The sequence below is a fragment of the Lampetra fluviatilis genome, chromosome 49, assembly GCF_964198595.1.
Source record: "Lampetra fluviatilis chromosome 49, kcLamFluv1.1, whole genome shotgun sequence".
Lineage (NCBI taxonomy): Eukaryota > Metazoa > Chordata > Hyperoartia > Petromyzontiformes > Petromyzontidae > Lampetra > Lampetra fluviatilis.
The window spans coordinates 1,418,423-1,438,731 of NC_136323.1; the positions used below are offsets into that span (position 1 = coordinate 1,418,423).

The following is a 20,309-nucleotide window of genomic DNA, read 5'->3' on the forward strand; positions in this document are numbered from 1 at the left end:
GGCGTTGGCCGTGAGCGGCAATCTAACTCGGGTCGCCGGGGTTCGTAGCGCAACGAGATAGCCACGGCACTCCTGCTCCCCACAAATAAATACACACGGAAGACAAAGACGCGGGCACACAGACGCACAGACGGAGGCGAGTGAGCAGAGGACTCACCGGCAACATGAGGACAGTCCCAGGGGGCCCCGGGAGTCCATCGGCACCTGGTAACCCAGCGCGACCGGGAAGGCCCTGCACACGGTCGACATAATCATCATCATCGTCATCATCAGTGGCAGCAACATCATCAGTGGCAGCAACATCATCAGTGGCAGCAACATCGTCAGTGGCAGCAACATCATCAGTGGCAGCAACATCGTCAGTGGCAGCAACATCGTCAGCAGCAAAAACATCGTTATCGTCAATAACGGCTGCAGCATCAACTGCACCATCGTCATCATTAGCAGCAGCGTAACAGCGTCATTATCATCATCAGCAACAAAAAACATCACAATCATCATCAGTAGAAGCAACTTCATCCTCAACATTACCAATATCAGATGAAGCAAAATTATCATTATCTGCAGCAGCAACATCATCATCAGTCACAGCAATACCAACATCATCATCCATCACCACCATCGTCATCAGTAACAGCATCAGCATTTGCTGCAACCATAGCAGCAAAGGTAGCTTGAAAGCGAGCAGCAACATCACCACCATCAGCAGCACCACATCAACATCACCGCCATCAGCAGCACCACATAAACGTCAGCACACATTGGGCAATGCCTACTAACCAACTGCACCCTAGTGATGAGACTCAATGAAGTAATATCCAGCCCAGTGAACGCTTTTTTTAATTGAAACTTGGGGGGGTTGTGGGCAGCACTTGATTGAGCGCGTTAAAGTGACATCTCCATTAGCGCCGTTAAACCAGTGGCGGCAATTCCACATTCCTTTGACGTGGACCGACATCTTCATTGCGCACAGCAGTGGTATATTTAACAGGCCAACTGAGGGATGATGGGCCAAACCGATCCCTTATTTGGGATAAAAATTTACAACCCTTCCAATGGTGACTCAACTCCTCTGACCGCTGAGACTCGGTGCCAGATGGAAGCATGTCAGAGATTTTATTATTTTTGTTATTCTGCTTGTTTACCCAAGAGAGCCTCAACGAGTCTCAAGACTCGTTTTCAGGAGGGTCCTGCCAAGTTTTCACAGTCAGGGGCGATTTTGCTGCTGATGCTGTTTGCGATTCCATTTGAGTAATTTTTTAGCTTCAGGATATTTTGCCCAATGCCAGGAGTGTCACGGTGGTGAGATGTTAACTACCTCGCCTGGTATACAGGAGGCCGTGGGTTCGATCCCGACTCTGACCCCTGTATATTTGCAGTTTGCGTGTTCTCCCTGTAGTCGCAGAGCTTTTTCTGTGGTTCCTCCGGTCCCCCCCCCCCCCCACACACATTTAAAAACATGCGTTTAGAATATTTGGCTGCTGTCAATTTCCATATGATGATACGCCACTTTGTTGAGCTATCATTTATGGCCAGGTCGCCTCTAAAAAAGAGCTACGTAGCTTAGTGGGCCTTACCTGGTAAAATAAAAAGAATGATTAGTTTTAGTTTACATCATACAGTTTTTTTTTATTTAGCTATAGGAGGAAACCGGAGATTCTGGAGCAAACCCGCTCATAACAATAGGGAGAACATACAAACTGCATGCAGATATTTGCCCGAGACAGGAATAGACCGCAGGCTCGTCTTGCTGCGAGGCACGTGTGCCTACGACCACGCTGTCACCCTGCCGCCCACAAGCAGGGACAAGAGCGCGTGCAAGCCTGCGACGATGAAACTCACTCTCTCTCCAGGGTCTCCGGAGGGTCCTGCAGGGCCGTGGGGACCGGGAGGTCCTGGGAAGCCCTGCCAAACGACACGGAGCGCGAGACATGCCGGCGATTAGAACCACAAAGCCACGCGGGCCTCAGTACTACGCGCTCCGACAATCCAATGGTTTGCAGTGGCAATGCCAACTGCAGATGACAGCCCCCCGATATGGTTTTGGGTTGTGCTACGTGGCGTTTCGCCATGACGTCAGACGTTTCGCTCCAGGTAGCTCGGAGCTTCGTCTGTGCAACCGACATTCGAGAGAGCTCCCGGCACGTGGGGCGAAACGTCGGGACGTCACGCGCCAGACCGCACGCGGTGTGACCCTAAAATGCATCGGAAAGCCGGGCAGCGTCACAACCGGGAGTGCCAGCGGCAGAACGCAACCTTCATCTTCTCTTGCAGAGGAGTCCTGAGTGAATGCAGTCTAGAACCTCAGTGAAGTTGATAGTTTACTTCATAATTGCTCTCGCGATGTCACTGCTCTCCTCGTATTCAATCTTAATAGGACATTTACAATAATTTATGGAGCTATGTCAATCCACTGCTGGATGAAGGCTTCTCCACACCATGTACAGTCATGGGAGTTGTTCTAATTATACTTCACCATTGTTGGTCAGTGTGGGTTAGTGAAGGGTGGAGGGACACCGTTCCGGTTCAACTCTCGCTCGCCACTGATGTCAGTCGTGGCTGCGAAAGCAAACTTTGGTCGATGGGGTCACAGCGCATTACGCTAACCACCGCAGCATCACCGCTCCTCTCCCAGTCCTGCTATGTTCATCAGAAACTTGGGCGATGACCAAGACTACAAGTGAAAAGGTTGCCAAAAAGCCTACCTCATCTACCATTTAATTCTCCGTTAAGAGCAATTCCCAACGGCTTCACCGTTTGAAATCGGCGGGGCGCGTTGCTATTGGCCAGCCGCCCGTACGGCAGTGACGAGGGACGTATAGGGCCACGCTGATTGGTTGAGTGCCTAGCGGTTCGTCCTGATTGGCTTAGAGTTTGAAGGCCATTGGAGAGCAGGGTTGTATGTGTGTACTTTGAACTTCTTTCGCACCGTACGTAGCCATCCGTGCCAATCGGAGGTGCGGGCGAAGGACAACAAAGCAAACACAAAAGCACTTCTGAAGAAATTAGTTTTTAATCTAGGGTCGGCGATTGGCCAGGAGTTTAGGGGGCAGTTGAAAATCTTCAAAGAAGGCCTGAAAATCAGTGATAAAGGGGCGCGTGACGTGAGTTCGGGACGCTTGGAGATTGAGCTTGGCACGAGTGCGTTGGTGTTACGACCCGCATCGCGTAAACCTCCCAATGGTCGACTCGGGCGGACTCCCCTTCCACAAGCAAAGAGTTGCATGGATTTCACAGCAAGCGACAAGACGACAAGAACAAGGTGACAACACCAGCCTCAGAGAGGCGCCTCAGGGAGAGGGGGTGTTCTATGACTGCTGGGAAGGTGGGAGTGGTTCTGGTTGTCACGAGAATGGAAACGGACTGAACAGATGGACACTGTGGAAGAAGACTACGGAAGGACTGCTTAGCACTGGGCCCCGCGTCAGCTGATGCAGAGAGAGATTGCGGAGAATCATTAATTGAAGCGCACTATCTGCCAAAATGGCATTACTACGTGTCATGAGATGGGAATGACTACATTTCATCAGATATCTCTGTGTGTATTTATATACACACGATAAAAAGCCAACGTTGTGTCCTGATCAAACGAGCAATGAGGTGGTGATCATCTCCCATTTACAGCCCGGAGCCAGTGGTGCAATTCCGCATTCCTATGACAGGAGCAGGTATATCCATAGGACCACCACTTATAAATTAAAACAACGAAGCGTTACTTATTTTACTGACTCCGGAGGAATGATGGGGCTGAGCAAGCCCCCCACCCAAACCACTCGCTCTCCCACGTAGCCACGTGGTCGACGTTATATAACGAACCAAACTTGTCTACGAATTTCCTTGCCTGCCAATTACAGCCCTGTCACCGTGCAGAGACTAGGCAGCATACGAATACATGGACAGTTTACAATTTGGATTTTGTATAGCCTCCAGAGTGCGACCGCATCTCAAAGACGCTGCACAGAACACTGGGCACAATGATTTTATAGGTAGAGAGAGGCAGTCAGTCACACGCGGAGGAGATATGTAAGGTCTTGAGTTTGGACTGCAGCAGGGAGTCGACAGCACGGATGTCTGCGGGAAAGGAGTTCCAGGTCAAAGGGGCAGCAGATGATGATGAACAACCTCCCACTGAATGTTGATTTGGGGTGTTTTTACTAAAAATAAAAAGCCTTGTTTAAGTCCATCATTAACACGTTCTGACTCATCGCCCTTGGACCTCGATGAAATAAATCGTGACCAAATGTCAATCGCAATGACTGCCGCGCCAACGGATGGACAAAAGTGCGGTGGCGTTGCAGTTTAGATAGATGGCGGGTACCCCAAGCTTCCTCGTGCTGTGCCGCTTTATTAATGAGCGCCCGGTAAGGTGGTTGTAGGGGTCGGGCGGGTGGGTGGTAGGCAGCAAACCAGGGCCGTGGGTCCAGTGACCCCCGGGGGGGGGGCGGGGGGGGGGGGCTACCCTCGTCCACGCTCGACCTCCACCCGTCTCGTGGACCCGGCCGCCTCGACTGACTTCTGTCTCTTCCGCGCCGCGCTCAACCACCACGGCGCATGTCAGAACACCATGCCCACCGTTTGACTTTGGTATTCCCTGCCATAGTTTATCTTATACACCCCTAAGCTTTTATAAAACGACGACAGACAACAACAACAACCTTGCTCAATTCAGGAAACGTGTTACACTCTATTACAACTTGATGGCGGTGCTGTTCGTTGTTGTCCGCTTTGTATTTTTTTTCCATTTGGGCATTGTGTGAACTTTGTGTGCTCAGCAACTGTGTTAATGAAATAAATAAATGTAAAACACTCCATTTGATGGCTCTGAGTCAGCAGTGGAAATTCCACATTCCTATAACAGGTGACAGTTTATCCACAGCACAAATTACTTTTACTTCCTACATGATGATGATGATGATGATTAGCTGAGTAGACCTCCATTCAAGATTTGACCTTGGCTGCTTCTGTGAGCCGAGTGCTCCAGACACACTGACACCCAACCAAAGCCATGAGGTGTCATGTACACCAACCGTGGTCTATCTACTGCTGGGATAAAGGGCTGGCCATGTCATTCACCGTGGTCCTGTGATGCCACAGCCATTGATCTCCCTCCTGCACACGAGCTACCTCACATCGCCCCATCTGCACTGTGGTTGTCGTCATCTCACGCGCGTTTCCCACCTTTAGCTGCCGTTCTGTTGCAGCGCTCACCCATGAACCATCGTCCGTTCGAGCGAAGCGCCCCACCCAAGCCCATTGGCTATCCTGAACAGTCCCAGATGGCGTCTCAGATGATGTCTACGATTTACATTCGGACCCGGATCCATGCGTTCCTTCTTTCCGTCTCTCCGCGTAATCGCAAGCATGTAACCTCTCCACACTTCTTTGCATGCTTCCTTAATTTTTATTCAATCTGCTATGTGGGTGTCCATGTGTGGATATAAATATGCTTAATAATAAATAATAATGTAGAACTCACCATAGGTCCCTCAAGGCCTGAAGGTCCCTCAAAAAGCATTCCCTGTTTGAGAGATGAAATCAAATGCAACAGCCAGTCCATCAAGCAGGCCTTTATCTTAAAACAAAAATCGTAGACCACGTGCTTTCATTTCAGTGCAACACTGGCCGCTGTTAATATTGACGTCTTAAAGTGGTGCGTCTAAGACAGCGTTCTTCATTGCAAGGCCCGCGGGCCCCAGGCAAGGCCCACACACTGGTGATGTATTATCGGCGAAAGTGAACCCCCTCTGAAAATGAGTGAAAAACACTTAGCACACCATTGGAACCTCATTTGCCAGTAAAAAATATGATAATTGGTGTTTTACCCTTCTATCTGGCAACAAAACTGACACCTTTTTTTTTTACAAGGAGTCATGTTTGCATAGATCACAATACCTGCAGTCATAATGCAAACAAAAAACATAACTCTGATGATGTATGCACTGTCCTTGAAGTTGATTGGTCCACACCCGAGACAGCTTTCCTTAGAGCCTAGTCTCACATGGTGTTGGACCAGATGACACCTTTTGGCGGTGGTCTATGCAAACATGACTCCTTGTAAAAAAGGTGTCAGTTTTGTTGCCAGATAGAAGGGCAAAAAAACAATTATAACACTTAGCACGTTGAAGTGGGAAAAAACAACGAAATAACTCTCTTACGGGTTCCACAATCGCCGGTTCTCCCTTCTGGCCTTTCTCTCCTTTGTGTCCACCGAAGGCCTGGAGACAGACAACAGAGGAACGACTATCAGCACGGACTAAAATTACGATGAAAAAAAAAATCACAAACATCATAATCTCATGGTTTATTCTTGAAATCGGGATCCTTGCAGGAGGAGGAATACGATAAGTCGTTTATGAGTCTCTACTTCACAGATGTCCAGTAGGGGTGGGTCAGCAAAGCTATAGCAACAAGCAATACAACAACAATACGATAGTTTAACGATAAGAGTGCAAAACAGAACAAAAGGCAAGAAAATCACTAAATATAAATGTCAAAGTAAATAAAATAAAAAATGTTTTGTAAGTCTGATTTATCAAGCTTGGCCAAGGCAGCAAAAGCAGCAAAAGAGTCGCAGACCACACCAAGACAGCGCCACGCAGCAGTAGTCCCTCCATACAATGGCACATTGACAAGGCACTGAGCCTCCCTTGCAGTGTATCTCAAGGTACACAAAGGTGGCATGTGAGGTGACTACTAAGGAGTGAAGTAACTACAGAACCAAAATACGACGTCTGAAAAACAAATGCGGTATTAACAATGTGCTCAACAAACGAGAATAGGGTGTAGTGATCACTCCCAGAATGCATTTCGTAACGTACCGTAGATGCATTAAGACACACCGTACAGCAGTTACGGCTACATATCACCGTGGCGGTGCTTCTGAGCGTGAATATCGATGAGCTGTTCTGCCTGACGGAGCTCAAAACTCGCGTGAAAGCGTCCGGGACGCGGCAGCGAGATGGGTGCAGCAGAGAGAGGGGGCCACAGGAAGATCAGGAGCGATGGAGGAGCGATGGAGGCTCAGGAGGAGGTAAGACAATCCAGGAGTGAAGGAGGATGAGTGGGAAGAGGGGGAGACATGGAGCAGTCGGGTAGGAGCGGAGGAGCAGAGGAGGGTGAGCAGAGTGAGTGGCTGGGGAAGCGTTGGCCGCTCACCTCCCCCGTCTCAATGATGCTGGGCAGCTCTGCGCCGGCCTCGCCCTTGGCCCTGCCGGCCGTGGGGTTGTATCCGTAGTCGTAATCCTTGTAGTCGTCCAAGCGGTCGAAGTCGTGCTCCTCCTCGTTGGTGCCGTACTCCACCGCGAAGTCGTCCCCCTGCCCCGCACGGGCAGCACAGCGTGGGAGAGGACCCCTCAGTCAGCGCACCGCTTGCTCCACACACCCCCCCCAGCCCCCCCACAGGCCCGCACCACCGCTCAAGGGTAGGCACACAGTGGAAATTCCACATTCCTATGCCGGTGGCTTGGGGGGGGGGGCTATTTGTCTACAGAATGTTGTTTGTGACAATTCACTCAGTGGTGGTCTATAAACTAAACTGGCCCGTTAACTAAACTAAACAGCGACACACTCCGCTGCAGCTGACATATGAAAGAAGAAGAACTCAACTATTTTTTTTATCGATGGGCCAGTATCAATTTTTTTTTTAAATGCTCAACCAGAGCTATTAATACTTCATTACTTGGATTGCCTTTGTATTGTTCGTCTTTTTTTCCGTTCTCTGGTGTAACACTGGAGTGGACACATGACAAGTAAGAGCCATAGCGCGGGGTATACTGGATGTGGTGTGCTGGGTACATAAATATATTTCAAGTCATCAACCCAGATAGACCCAGGTGAAATTAAGCCCCCGATTGTGCCAAATGTTTTCTCGCCATTCTAAAACATCACGCGAACATAACACTCCCCGGCTCAATCGCGCCGCCGTTAATTGTCTGTGCCGGTGATTCTGCATTCTAACGTGGCTGGAGTCACGATGGTGACAATGATTACATTCACATTGAGCCGTTTTGATAAAAAACGAGGTTAATTTAAAAAAAACATTGTGTGGTGAATGAGTACAACGGGTGAAACTGTCTTCCCTCTATCCAAAAAGACTCAATCCTGTTTGCGAACGGGATGCGGTGTGCACGTTCCGTCTCGTGAATACATCAGTGAATTCGCGTGGTTTTTCCGTGAGCTGCGTGTGAAGGAATCCACCCAATCTCAGCTATAATCAGGGCACTGACCACGAGGACAGGGCCGTCGCTCGCTGCACATGACGCCGGTCGTCGCCGCCGCCACAACCGCAGAGGAGCAATCCGATTCGAGTTTGTAAAATTGTGCTCGTGCATTATCGTTAGTTTCTCCCACTCCTGCCATTAACCGTGGCTTGCTGGGATTGTCGGGAAATTGGCGACTCACAACCAGCGATCAATTGTTAGACGGCAACGTACTATTTGTGGCGAGGTGGCGGTAACGTTACCAGACCGCTTGCCTGGCCGGCCTAGGTGGCACGTTGAGGCCACGTCCCATTGTGAATTCTTTCGGATAGGAAGTGAACAACGACGATGACGACGACGGCGAGGAGGAGGGTGGGATAAACGATAGCGATGTGTTCGCATCATACCCCTGTTTTATTTGAAGACAACGGCGTCGATGGCGACCCCTTGCCTCCGTAGTCGTAGGTGTCCTCACCAGTGGCGTATTCGTCGTCGCTCTTCTGCTCACGACAGCGGGAGGCATCGGTGAGCCGCGTCACTTCCCTGCCTTCGGTAAAACCCACGTAAACTTTGCACTGAAACCAATTTTTACTTGACCAGGTAAGGCCCCACTGAGCTATATGGCTCTCTTTCAGAAGCGACCTGATAGCTCTAAATGTGGAGGAGAAAAAACGGAGGACCCGGAGAAGAATCCACGCAACCACGGAGAGAGAGAACATGCAAACTCCAAATGTACAGCAGGCGTCAGGGTCGGGATCGAACCCACGACCTCCTGGACAGCAGGCGAGGTCGTTGACATCTCCTAGTCACCGTGGCATCCCGTGGGCTCCAGGTTGAGGAAGCTACAAACTCCGGCGCGGGTTTTTCCAGTCTCACGTGATCCACGCTGGCGGTGGACTTATTAAGGATGGCTGCAGTGGTTGTTGTAGTTCAAGCAGAACAACGGAGATCGAACATCTGGCTAAAGACGGTGGCCAGGGCTCTCGGGTTTGATGGCACATCATGCGATGTGCACGCGCTAACAGGAAGCCACTGGCAGCTATGCACTTTCAAATCTAAATTGACAACTCATTTCTTAGGAACTCCATTTTGTGTTTAATTTGTTGCCCTTTTGCTGCACCTCTAATGAGCATAGTTGGCTACGTACGGTGCGAAAGAAGTTCAACATATATACATTACGTAGTGGGCTTAGCGATTGCGGAACTGAGGTTTGCTGATAAGCCCAGGAGTGACACGCCAAACACAGCGGTGACTCCAGTGCATGGTGATTTGAAGTGATTGTGGATTTTATAAATATATCGTTAACACAAAGTTGCTAAGTAAAGGCCAACAACAAACAGCAGCAGTATCAAAGTTGTAAATTATCTTTGTGATGCTGCTGCCGCTGCGTTGGCAGTGGTGCATCAATGACAATCAACAACAACTCAACAAATTCATCAACGACGCTGCCTTGAAACGGAAGAAAATACAGAATGGGTGACCAGTGAGTGAGTGAGTGATTGGGTGAGTGGCAAGGAAGTGAGTGAGAGAGTGGGCGAGCGAATAGCCGAGTAGGTGAGCGAGCAAGTCGGCGTTACCACGGGGGACCAGGGGTCGCTGGTTGCCGTGACGATGGGGTCGAACGTCACGTCGTCGGTCTTGTACTCGGTGGGGCTCTCATCCTCGGGGCTGCCCTCCTGCGAGGGGGACACGGCGACAGTTGGAAACGACCGACTCCTCAAAGCAAACCGCCCCCGTGGCCTCGCGCTCAAGTCAGTAAGGGTTGGCTATGTACGGTGTGAAAGAAGTTCAACATGTACGTTGCTGGAATCTCCACGCTGTTATGGGTGAGGCCAGGATTGCCACGATTGCCTTACCACCAGAGTGCTACTCGTTTTATCCACCCCGTCGATCCCTGACTGGACTATGTGCTTGCGACCTTCTGATGGCGAGAGTTGGTCCGATTGCAGTCTCAGCAGCCGACGGGATGATCGTGAAACTAGCGACGTAAGTGACGACGGCGCTCTCGGTGGCACTAAAGTTTGGACATCTCCGTGAGTCCCGAGAGATGTGAATAAATCCGCCCCGGTGGATATATGACACTTTTAAATAAAGCACGTGGAGTTTTACATTGTAATTCACTTCACCGCGATGATGCAGACTGTTGTGAACGTACCACGGGTTTGAATCCATCTGTGGGCGTTTCCTTATTCTCGTCCGTGTATTCATAGTCGTACTCCAGCTCCCCCTCGTAATTCTGTGAAGGCAAAGGCGTGCGCACGCGTACCATAACGCACACACACGGCGACGGACACAAATATCAGGGGCTGGCAGGGTTCAAGCCCTGGACAGGCAGGGTTCAAGCCTTGTACAGGCAGGGTTCAAGCCCTGGACAGGCAGGGTTCAAGCCTTGTACAGGCAGGGTTCAAGCCCTGGACAGGCATGGTTCAAGCCTTGTACAAGCAGGGTTCAAGCCCTGGACAGGCAGGGTTCAAGCCCTGGACAGGCAGGGTTCAAGCCTTGTACAAGCAGGGTTCAAGCCCTGGACAGGCAGGGTTCAAGCCTTGTACAAGCAGAGTTCAAGCCCTGGACAGGCATGGTTCAAGCCTTGTACAAGCAGGGTTCAAGCCCTGGACAGGCAGGGTTCAAGCCCTGGACAGGCAGGGTTCAAGCCTTGTACAAGCAGGGTTCAAGCCCTGGACAGGCAGGGTTCAAGCCTTGTACAAGCAGAGTTCAAGCCCTGGGCAGGCAGGGTTCAAGCCCTCGACAGGCAGGGTTCAAGCCTTGGACAGGCAGGGTTCAATCCCTGGACAGGCAGGGTTCAAGCCTTGGACCAGCAGGGTTCAAGCCCTGGGCAGGCAGGGTTCAAGCCCTGGCCAGGCAGAGTTCAGGCCCTGGGCAGGCAAGGTTCAAGCCCTGGACAGGCCGGGTTCAAGCCCTGGACAGGCAGGGTTCAAGCCCTGGGCAGGCAAGGTTCAAGCCTTGTACAAGCAGGGTTCAAGCCCTGGACAGGCAGGATTCAAGCCCTGGACAAGCAGGGTTCAAGCCTTGGACAGGCAGTGTTCAAGCCTTGTACAGGCAGAGTTCAAGCCTTGTACAGGCAGGTTTCAAGCCCTGGACAGGCAGGTTTCAAGCCCTGGATCTTGGGCATCTCACGAGAGCCTTACAACATCCCTTGTCGGAGCGCTGAGCGAGTCGCTGCCGGGATTTCTAAGTTTTAATCGAGGTTGCAGCCCGACTGTGATGAATCCGGGCGGTGAAGCTGCAACGAGTTGACTCGTTCATCAATGACGCAGATAAACACAAACCGGTCGTTACGGTAAATTTGTCGTCCCATTCAGTTGAGCTCACCGCAGCTGGGAAGATTAATACGTTACATTCTGCCGACACGGCGTGAGTAGCAGTGTACCGTTGATACGATGCGCACATTAAACAGGCGAGCAAGCACGTTTTGCGAGGACCCCCCCGTCAAGTCATCCAGGCTAAAGGGTGAAAGCATTCCATTAAGCCTGGGGCGGCCGGGCGCGGGGTAGAAGAGAGGAGGGGTGGAAGGAGGAGGGTGAGGGGGGGACAACTTAATAAAAATAAGTTAACGAGTTACCTCTGAATTATCAACAACACATTTTGTAAAGTGACAAAATGGTCCCCGGGGGATCAGCCAGCTCGGCAGACGAGGCTTCGTCACACCGTTTGCCCGCAGGCACCTTCATCTAGGGCAGGGGTCGGCAACCTACGGCTCCGGAGCCGCATGCGGCTCTTTACGGGCTGCTTCTTGACAATATGTACGTATGTACAGTATGTACTCAGATGCATTGCGGCTCTTGAAATACTGAATTTTGTACCGAATTGGAAAGAAATGGCTCTTCTTGTTATTTTGGTTGCCGACCCCTGATCTAGGGGAATCAAACCCTTGCAAAACTACAACGCCCGTGCCCAAACGTAGCAGGGCACATTCAGGGAGAGGTATTGGATCCGTTTGGCTTTGTTGTTGATGCATTGGCCAAGCGTGATAAATGGGACATATTATTGTTTTTATTTATATTTAGTGACTTGCTTACCTTTTTTTCTATTTCGCATTCCTATCGTTGTTGTTGTTGCATTGTTTGTTGTTGTAACTTTGCTGACTGACCCCGTGCCCATGCTGGGCATCTGTGAAAAAGAGCTTCATGGCTCATCGGATTCCTCCTCCTCGAGTCTAAATTCAAGATTCTGATAGACTCTGCTGCTCTTGCGCTGAGGGAAAACATCTTACGGGCAGGCCTGGTGTGAAGGGTGGGCAATTAGAGCGGCCGCCCACAGCACTAAGCTGTGGGGTTTGGGGAGGGGGGGGGCGATTAAATTTTACGACGAGAGGAAACTTTGTCGTGCTTGCCAAATATTCCGGACGCATTACGTGGCGTCATTTTCAAGCACACGAGTCACATGACGGACAACAAACGAAAACACATGACCGGGTGGTTACCAGATTATTACCGAGAAGAGAAGCTAACGTCTTTGTGTGCGGAGGGTGCCGTTTGTGTTCTGCCCGGACCTAATAATTGGGGCAGCTTTACTTATCGACAGGAGCATATTGAGGTGGCCGGGTGGCTCAGAGGTCAGAGGTCAGGGCGCTGATCCGGCACTGCTGAGGTCCTGGGTTCAATCGCAGGCAGCTGCTTGTGATTGAACCAGGGCCTCAAGTGTCGCGAGCTGATGGTGTCATCACCGTCACCAATGAAAGAAAACACTCATCAGATTATCGTTTCTGTACTTAGTTTGCCTAACGTCCAAGCTCTGAGAAATTAAAATTTAGGTTTTTCTCCCATGGACCAGAGATCTCAGAGGTAGAGGTGGATATAGAAACTTTCCAAGCGTTTTAAATTGGCCCATATATCAAAAATTCGTATTAACAAAAATCAATGCATTTTCTCTGGTAAATATCAATCAAACACCGATTTTCTAGGTTTCAAGGTGGGGGTGTTTGATCACTCCCATCCCACCCACCCCTTCGATGTGCCGCTGCTCAGACATCGTTCTGTAGTATCCACTTCTGTGGGCCATTCTCTAACACAAATTGCTGCACTGCTCATGTCCACGTAGATTCTCCATCTCGTGGCCATGCATAGGCCTTCCGGTTGCCGAACAAATACATTTAAGAGGTCGCACTCATTACACACAAAGTGCTTGCGACAAATGGATCACAACACCTCGCTGATCTCGTCAAGGAGCATACACCATCATCACGCGAACTCCTCCGGTGGTCATCCTCTTGGCTACGCCATCGAACAAAGACGGTTACCACATCACACGCTTTCAGATGCGCTTCTGCGGTCGTCTGGAATGTTCTTCCTTCCGATATTAGGAACTCGCTGGAGCTACGCACTTGTAAATCAACTAGAGTGAAAACTGATTTCTTTAGAACTGCTTTTTGTGTTTAGTTTGTTATCCTTCCCACGCATCCCCGATTAGCACGGTTGGCTACATACGGTGCGAAAGAAGTTCAACGTACTTGCATACGTGACGCCACGCGCGCAATCAGGAGAAGCGGGGGGGGAGGGGGGGATAAACCTGCAGTGGAAATGACGGAAAAGTCGAGAACTTTTTTAAACGGGGCTGTTGATCTCACCTCTCCGCCTCGCTCGCCGGGGTCCTGTGACTGCGTCCCTCGTTGTCTGGGGGTGTCGCAGTCCGGGCTGTAGCGTTCACAGTAGTCCAGGGCTGCCCGGTGGTCCGGTACGATCATCAACTGCTGGATCTCTCCCTGCGGCACGGGGGAACACAGTCGCCGTGAGCATCGCCATCGTCGTTACGCCGCCGTCGTTCTCACAATGTCGTCGTCGTCGTCGTCACCATCGCGGGAGGGTCGCCACCTCTGAGGTTGAGAAATGAATCTGATGTTTCGTGGGGAGAAGATTATCTCACGATACCCGATGAAGGGAGTGTTACAAGCAGCTATTTTTATTTCGATAGCTTATGCTAGTTTAACCGAGAAAATACACCTCGCTGGCAAGTTGTCACAGTAGTGGGCATATATTGCTGCCGTGTGTATTCCCAATTGAGTAATTTGCAAGCGATTTTTCAGCATCAAAATATGTTGGCCAATGGCAGGTGTGTATGGCTTTTATTTGTAGCCAATGGGAGAAAAAAAAGGGGAATTAACCCGGAGGAAACCCATGCAGAACAGGAGGAGGGCGATACAAACTCCTCACGGAAAGATGCCCCGAGTCGGGAAGTGAATCTAAGGCCATTTTTTTCTTCCGTGACGCACTGCAAGTGTTACCACTCTGCTGCCAGGTAATCGCATCGTCTTACATTCAAGTTCAAGTTCATTTATTAGGTATAGCCCTGTGAGCCATTCGGCTCTTGAATCGGGTGCAACCGCAACAAACAAAAACATGAACAAAAAACATCTTAAAGTGACTATGTGACTGAGTGCAAACAGAAAATTCAAGAAAAGACAGTAAAATATATGTCCCGGGAAGACTTGCGACATTCCCAGGACAGCAGCTATCTCATAAAGACGATGATCCTAGGAACCCCTATCACCGTCGCAATAAAAAAGAAAATCCTAAAGCTCTGATCAGCATCATGCGGTCATTGATTGTTAGAAAATCATTACAACATTATACAAACACCTCCACCATCATCGTCATCATCACCGAATTACTGTCACGAAACCAACAATTAATAACGACCATAAACCATCGTCATTTAATAATTCTTATTGTAGTGTCATGCAAGCATTAAAATGGTCATAAATCCATTTTCATCAATGTCAGAAATATATGATTAAATTTCCATATTATGATCATAATCAAATCATTATCGTCATTATAAAAGTAGAGTGCTGTATTGGCGCTTTTACAAGTGCATTATCATAAAATCACCATCATTAACTAATCACCATAAAACCAACTTATTTTTCATCATCATTAATTAACAATGTAATCACACATACCATGTTTAACCTCCGAGAAAAGATAACCCAGCACGCCACGTAACGAAACCAATGCCATGTTCCGTAAAGACTGGGAGACTAAAGCAGGTCACGTGGTGAGCTGACAGCCCCTCCCACGTTTACATTGCCACACCCACCCAACCACTAGCACTGCAAACACAGCGGACTGGTTCTCATAGCAACATGCAGCACTAGAGAGTGGTTGAAATTCCACATTCTCATGGCAAGAGTCAGCCTCTCTCAAAGACAACGGATATTGAAATCGCACAAAGCGGTACTTGATTTTAGCGTCCCCAGTATGATGATTGTCTGAGTCGTCCCTAAACTGGGACATGAACTCACAACCTTCTCAAGCCAATTGTGAGCCAAGTGCTCCAACCACAGTGCCACCATCTGTACAGATACCTGCTACACACACGTGGCTTGTTGATGACGTCCCCATGCTGTCGGATATGAAGATTGCTTGACCATACTTCAGCGTTTGCAGGGGCTGCATAGAGCGGCTGATATGACGATAGCCAGCACGTTACATGGGAAGGGAGGGTTTACAGCTGTTGGATAGACCGGCTGGTACAATAGCAGCCAGTGCGTTACATGGGAAGGGAGGATTTACAGGGGCTGCTGGGAAATGTTATAATCATGCCAAATAAATAATATGTTGAACTTCTTTCGCACAGTGCGTAGCCAACCGTGCCAATCGGAGGTGCACATACGGCATTCAAGCACAGCATAGGATTACAATTGCAACAAGTTAGCTGACAATTTTGTCTCTGGTCATTACGATGATGCAGCACTTTTGGGAACGCTGGCATACATTTGTTTGGACAAGAACGTGACTTTTGAGACGTTTCGGGTGACTTAATTGTTTTCACGACACACACACACACATCCTGAAAACATCACAAAATAATTTAATTTGTAACATCTGGAAGCCGTTGTGGATTTAAAAATATGCACTGCACACTCAATTTCCTGCAAAAACCTGTCAACTCCCAAAAGCCGGGGTTCTATTTGAAAAACGGCATCTTACAATAATTGACGTCAGTTGTTTTACGTCCAGGGGCCTAATTTGCAACGTGCATAATGGTCTCGCTGACACGTAAGCGTGCGGAGCGGGTTTATTTTTTTTATCGATTAATTCTGAAAATGTAAAAAAGAAAATGTTGGTTTTAATAGTTCACAAGTTTGAATAACAATGCCAATGCAAAGTTTAAAGAGCTATCCTGCAAAGCAAGACTGTTTTGAAAACGAGTATTTGGTGGACTTCGTAAGCCCTTTCCTGGGTGAACGGTAAATTGTGATCCTGGAGTTGCAAGGGGCGGAGAGGTGGCACAGCGGTTAGCGCATTGCAGCGATGAACACGGGCGACAAAAGGTTCCATTTAACTACCGTGGCTAGCATCAGCAACGAGTGATTTCTGATGGACTTCAGGTTCACAACAGCCATGATTAACGTGGAGTTGAGAGGCATTCGTCCAGCTGTGGATTGACAAATGGATTTACGTTGAGTTGTTTTTTTATATATTTTTTGTTAGGTGGAGAAACCCGCTCCTCGGGCAGTGCAACGTGGAATTTCCTAATAAATTGTCTCATGGCCAAGATCAATGGGCCCTGTGCTCGTTTGAGCAGAGAGACTCATTTAACCTTGCGACTCACAACTCGGGCAGCAGAGAAGTAGATTGCCACCAGCGGAAATGTCAAGTCCCTGAGTAATGCCTGCCCTGGGAATACCAAAAATAAACAACGCAAACGAGCAGCAGTTGGGTAGGGCCCCCTTGGAGGCTCTCCCATTGACGGCGATTGAGGAAGGCAGCGCCGCGTTTGAGAGAGGTGAAAGTGGGAAGGTGAAGGCGCAGCCCATGCAAGTCCTTGCTCACGTGACCGCTGGTGGATAAAGGCCTCCACTAGAAGGCGGCGGCGTGCTTTAATATTTGTTGTTTTGGCCTACTATTCCACGCTGGCCACACCTCTTGAAGGAGATGGGGGTACCCACACTTTACCCCACCACACACGACACGTGTAGAGTGAAATGCACATCCTCAGGACTTTGACCAGTCATAGTAATGTGGAATTTAGGCCACCAGCTCAGGTCCCCATCACTATGCTGTGTCTGTTGCTATGTGGGCACCAGCCTCATGATCTTAAACCCTCTCTCTTCCCCCACATACTCACACTCTCTCTCTTCCCCCACATACTCACACTCTCTCTCTTCCCCCACATACTCACTATCTCCTCCCCCACACACTCACCCTCTCTCTTCCCACACACCTACTCTCACCCCCCCCCCACACACACTGTGACCCAGGGACTGCACTTTCCCTGGGCAGGAATCTCGGGGAGATAACAGATAACAGTCAAACGATTGGGAATGTTCATAATATTTATATATTTGAGAAAACATTTAGTGTATCCATGGGTTATGCTATTTTTACCTCTTCATCCATTAATCATGGACAGGCTTGGCCATGCTCTTTGTCCTAGTGGGCGACGTATCTTACAAGATGATTTCCATTTTATTAACTCCCTCCTGATCGAATCCCTTTCCTCGTTACGCACACCTTGCTCAACGCCCGTCTCGCGTCTTCTTCTTCCCAATCCCCTCGCCCTCTTTGCTCTCATCTTCTGCCCCCCCCCTCCACCTCCCTCCTCTCCCCCCCCACTCCCCACCACCACCAGGAGGAATCCGATGAGCTATGAAGCTCTTTTTCACAGATGTCCAGTAGAGGTGGGTCACAACGCCAGAACAACAAACAATGCGAGAACACGATAAGAGCACAAAGTATAGGAAAAGAAAGCAAATCAATAAACAAATAAAGCTAAACCATATATTGGTTTAGCAAGTGAAGCCCACTGAGCCATTAGCTTCTTTTTCAGATGCGACCTGGCCACAAACAATAGCTCAGCCAAGTGGCTCATCCTGCCTCATGTGCAACCAACCCCCTTGCTCGGCATTACTTTAGATGCATGATCGATCGTTTTGAGTTTGCCTGCGTAGTGATCTGGCCAAACCTCAGGAGTTGATGATCACTTTGGTCTTCCGCCCTTTCACCGCAGAGGCTTGGCGCAGTTCCAGGCGCAACGTTGCACATTACCATCGCCCCTAAATCTGGTCACGAGGATTCTTCTTCAACTGACCGGTGAGAGAGCCGCAGCAATAATCGTTGATGCGTCGTTAAACGCCTGGACGCCACGTGACAACTTCATTTGTTTGGGTTGTGTTGGGTGGTGGATGGCCTAAATTCAGCTTAAGCCCAAAATCTATCATGAATTGTGAAAACCTACTTCTTAAATGTAACGTTTATTGTTACTGAAGAGCCGAAACTTGAATAGAAAAAAAAGCAAAACGAAACTTTTTATTTTCATAAACATGATCTTTGGAGCCCATGTAACCCTCCTGAAATGTGCTAAGCATCTCTCAAATGACCTCGAAGCAGTCACATGGGTGGTGACGTGGCCCAGCGGTAGTGCATCCAACCGCTTGTTGCAGAAGTTTGCACGGGTTCCAATCCAGCGGCCACCCCGATTAAAATACCGCGGTGGGTGCATTAACCTTCATAATCTTATGCGCCATCTGTTTCGCATCAGGCGTTTAAAACAATTCCCTGATGTCATTTACAAGAGAAGGCCATTGCGTGTCAGCATCAGGGTCTACATTTTGCACGCTGGGAAATGACGCGCAAATCATTCATTTGGGAGTATACACACAGCAGCGATCACCGCCCCCTACTGACAGACTAAGGCCCCAGGTCACTGTTGAAAACGAGACTCATCCTGGTCTCTTGACTTCTCAGCTTGGTAAATAAAATATAGTTGATGCGGATCTCCGCCAAAAAAAGAAAGGAAAAGGAAGCCAACCCGCCACTGCGGATTTCCACTTCCATCTGTGATTTCATGGCACCCTCAATGCCCAAACATCTGCAGATCCAGAATTGGACTCCTCAGCCAGCTCAAGAGCCATCACCAAATCTGATGGAAGTCATCCTGGAACCCCGAGGGACTGCCGAAGACTTGATGCACATAATAGCGGTCCACTGCAGTCGGTACGATGCATTCGTTTAAAATCTCAAATAGATATGTTTTTGGGCCACCACTGGCTGTGGCGTTGACTCGGGTAGAATGGGCAGCTCGCTCACTCGACCCCTCCAGCCCAAGGTCAAAGTTCAAGTTGATTTTGTGTGACCGGGTGAGAGCTCAATTGACCAGGATAGGAGTCTCATTTGCAAGAGTGACCTTGGATCACCAAAATGACAACGGCAAAAAAAAACAAATAAATAAGGGTAGAGCATTGAAGAAAATAGAAACCAGAGCAACTGTCACATGAAATAAAATAAAAATCGCACGTTAATTATAGACTGCTCATAGCAGCGCAGTTACAATCAAGGTACGTAAACATCAAACAGAAGTAGGGTGACGACTGTACCAGTATGTAAACAGAGGAGGATGTAGTAGGTTCCTGAAGCCCGCATAGAGAATCCACCCCACACAGGGGTTCCACGAGAGAAGACGGCCATAGGCACACATGGCTCCCACCCACGGCTCCCACTCACACCATGAGGACACATGGCTCCCACCCACGGCTCCCACCCATGGCTCCCACTCGCGACTCCCACCCGCGGCTCCCACACATCATGGGGACACATGGCTCCCACCCACAGCTCCCACTCACGGCTCCCACACATCATGGGGACACATGGCTCCCACCCACAGCTCCCACTCACGGCTCCCACACAACATGGGACACACGGCTCCCACCCACGGCTCCCACCCATGGCTCCCACTCGCGACTCCCACCCGCGGCTCCCACACATCATGGGGACACATGGCTCCCACCCACAGCTCCCACTCACGGCTCCCACACATCATGGGGACACATGGCTCCCACCCACAGCTCCCACTCACGGCTCCCACACATCATGGGACACACGGCTCCCACCCACGGCTCCCACTCACACCATGAGGACACATGGCTCCCACCCACGGCTCCCACCCACGGCTCCCACTCGCGACTCCCACCCGCGGCTCCCATGCAGATGCACCCCCTGCGCTCTCTACTGTGTCACCTTGCGGTTTTTTAGCCGCTCGGCGCTCCGCCCGTTGCTGTGATCGTCACCCCTCCGCCCTTTGGTTGTTGCAACAACAACAACGCCACGAGAAAGCACAGTGAAACGTGCGCTCACACACAGCGAGCCAAACTAA

At 49.7% G+C, this 20,309-nt stretch overlaps 1 protein-coding gene across 2 annotated transcripts in view; it reads right to left on the reverse strand.

The window, feature by feature from the left end:
• LOC144948416 (uncharacterized) overlaps nt 1-20,309 on the reverse strand; it is a 266,228-nt gene that overhangs the window by 162,148 nt on the left and 83,771 nt on the right. For both annotated transcript variants that reach the window (XM_078877862.1, XM_078877863.1), the window contains exons 5-13: nt 13,783-13,917; nt 10,354-10,434; nt 9,776-9,874; nt 8,606-8,698; nt 7,156-7,314; nt 6,156-6,215; nt 5,477-5,518; nt 1,843-1,905; nt 158-232 (exon numbers count right to left, since the gene is read on the reverse strand). In XM_078877862.1, coding sequence (XP_078733988.1) covers nt 158-232; nt 1,843-1,905; nt 5,477-5,518; nt 6,156-6,215; nt 7,156-7,314; nt 8,606-8,698; nt 9,776-9,874; nt 10,354-10,434; nt 13,783-13,917 — 807 coding nt within the window. The remainder of the gene's footprint in view (nt 1-157; nt 233-1,842; nt 1,906-5,476; nt 5,519-6,155; nt 6,216-7,155; nt 7,315-8,605; nt 8,699-9,775; nt 9,875-10,353; nt 10,435-13,782; nt 13,918-20,309) is intronic.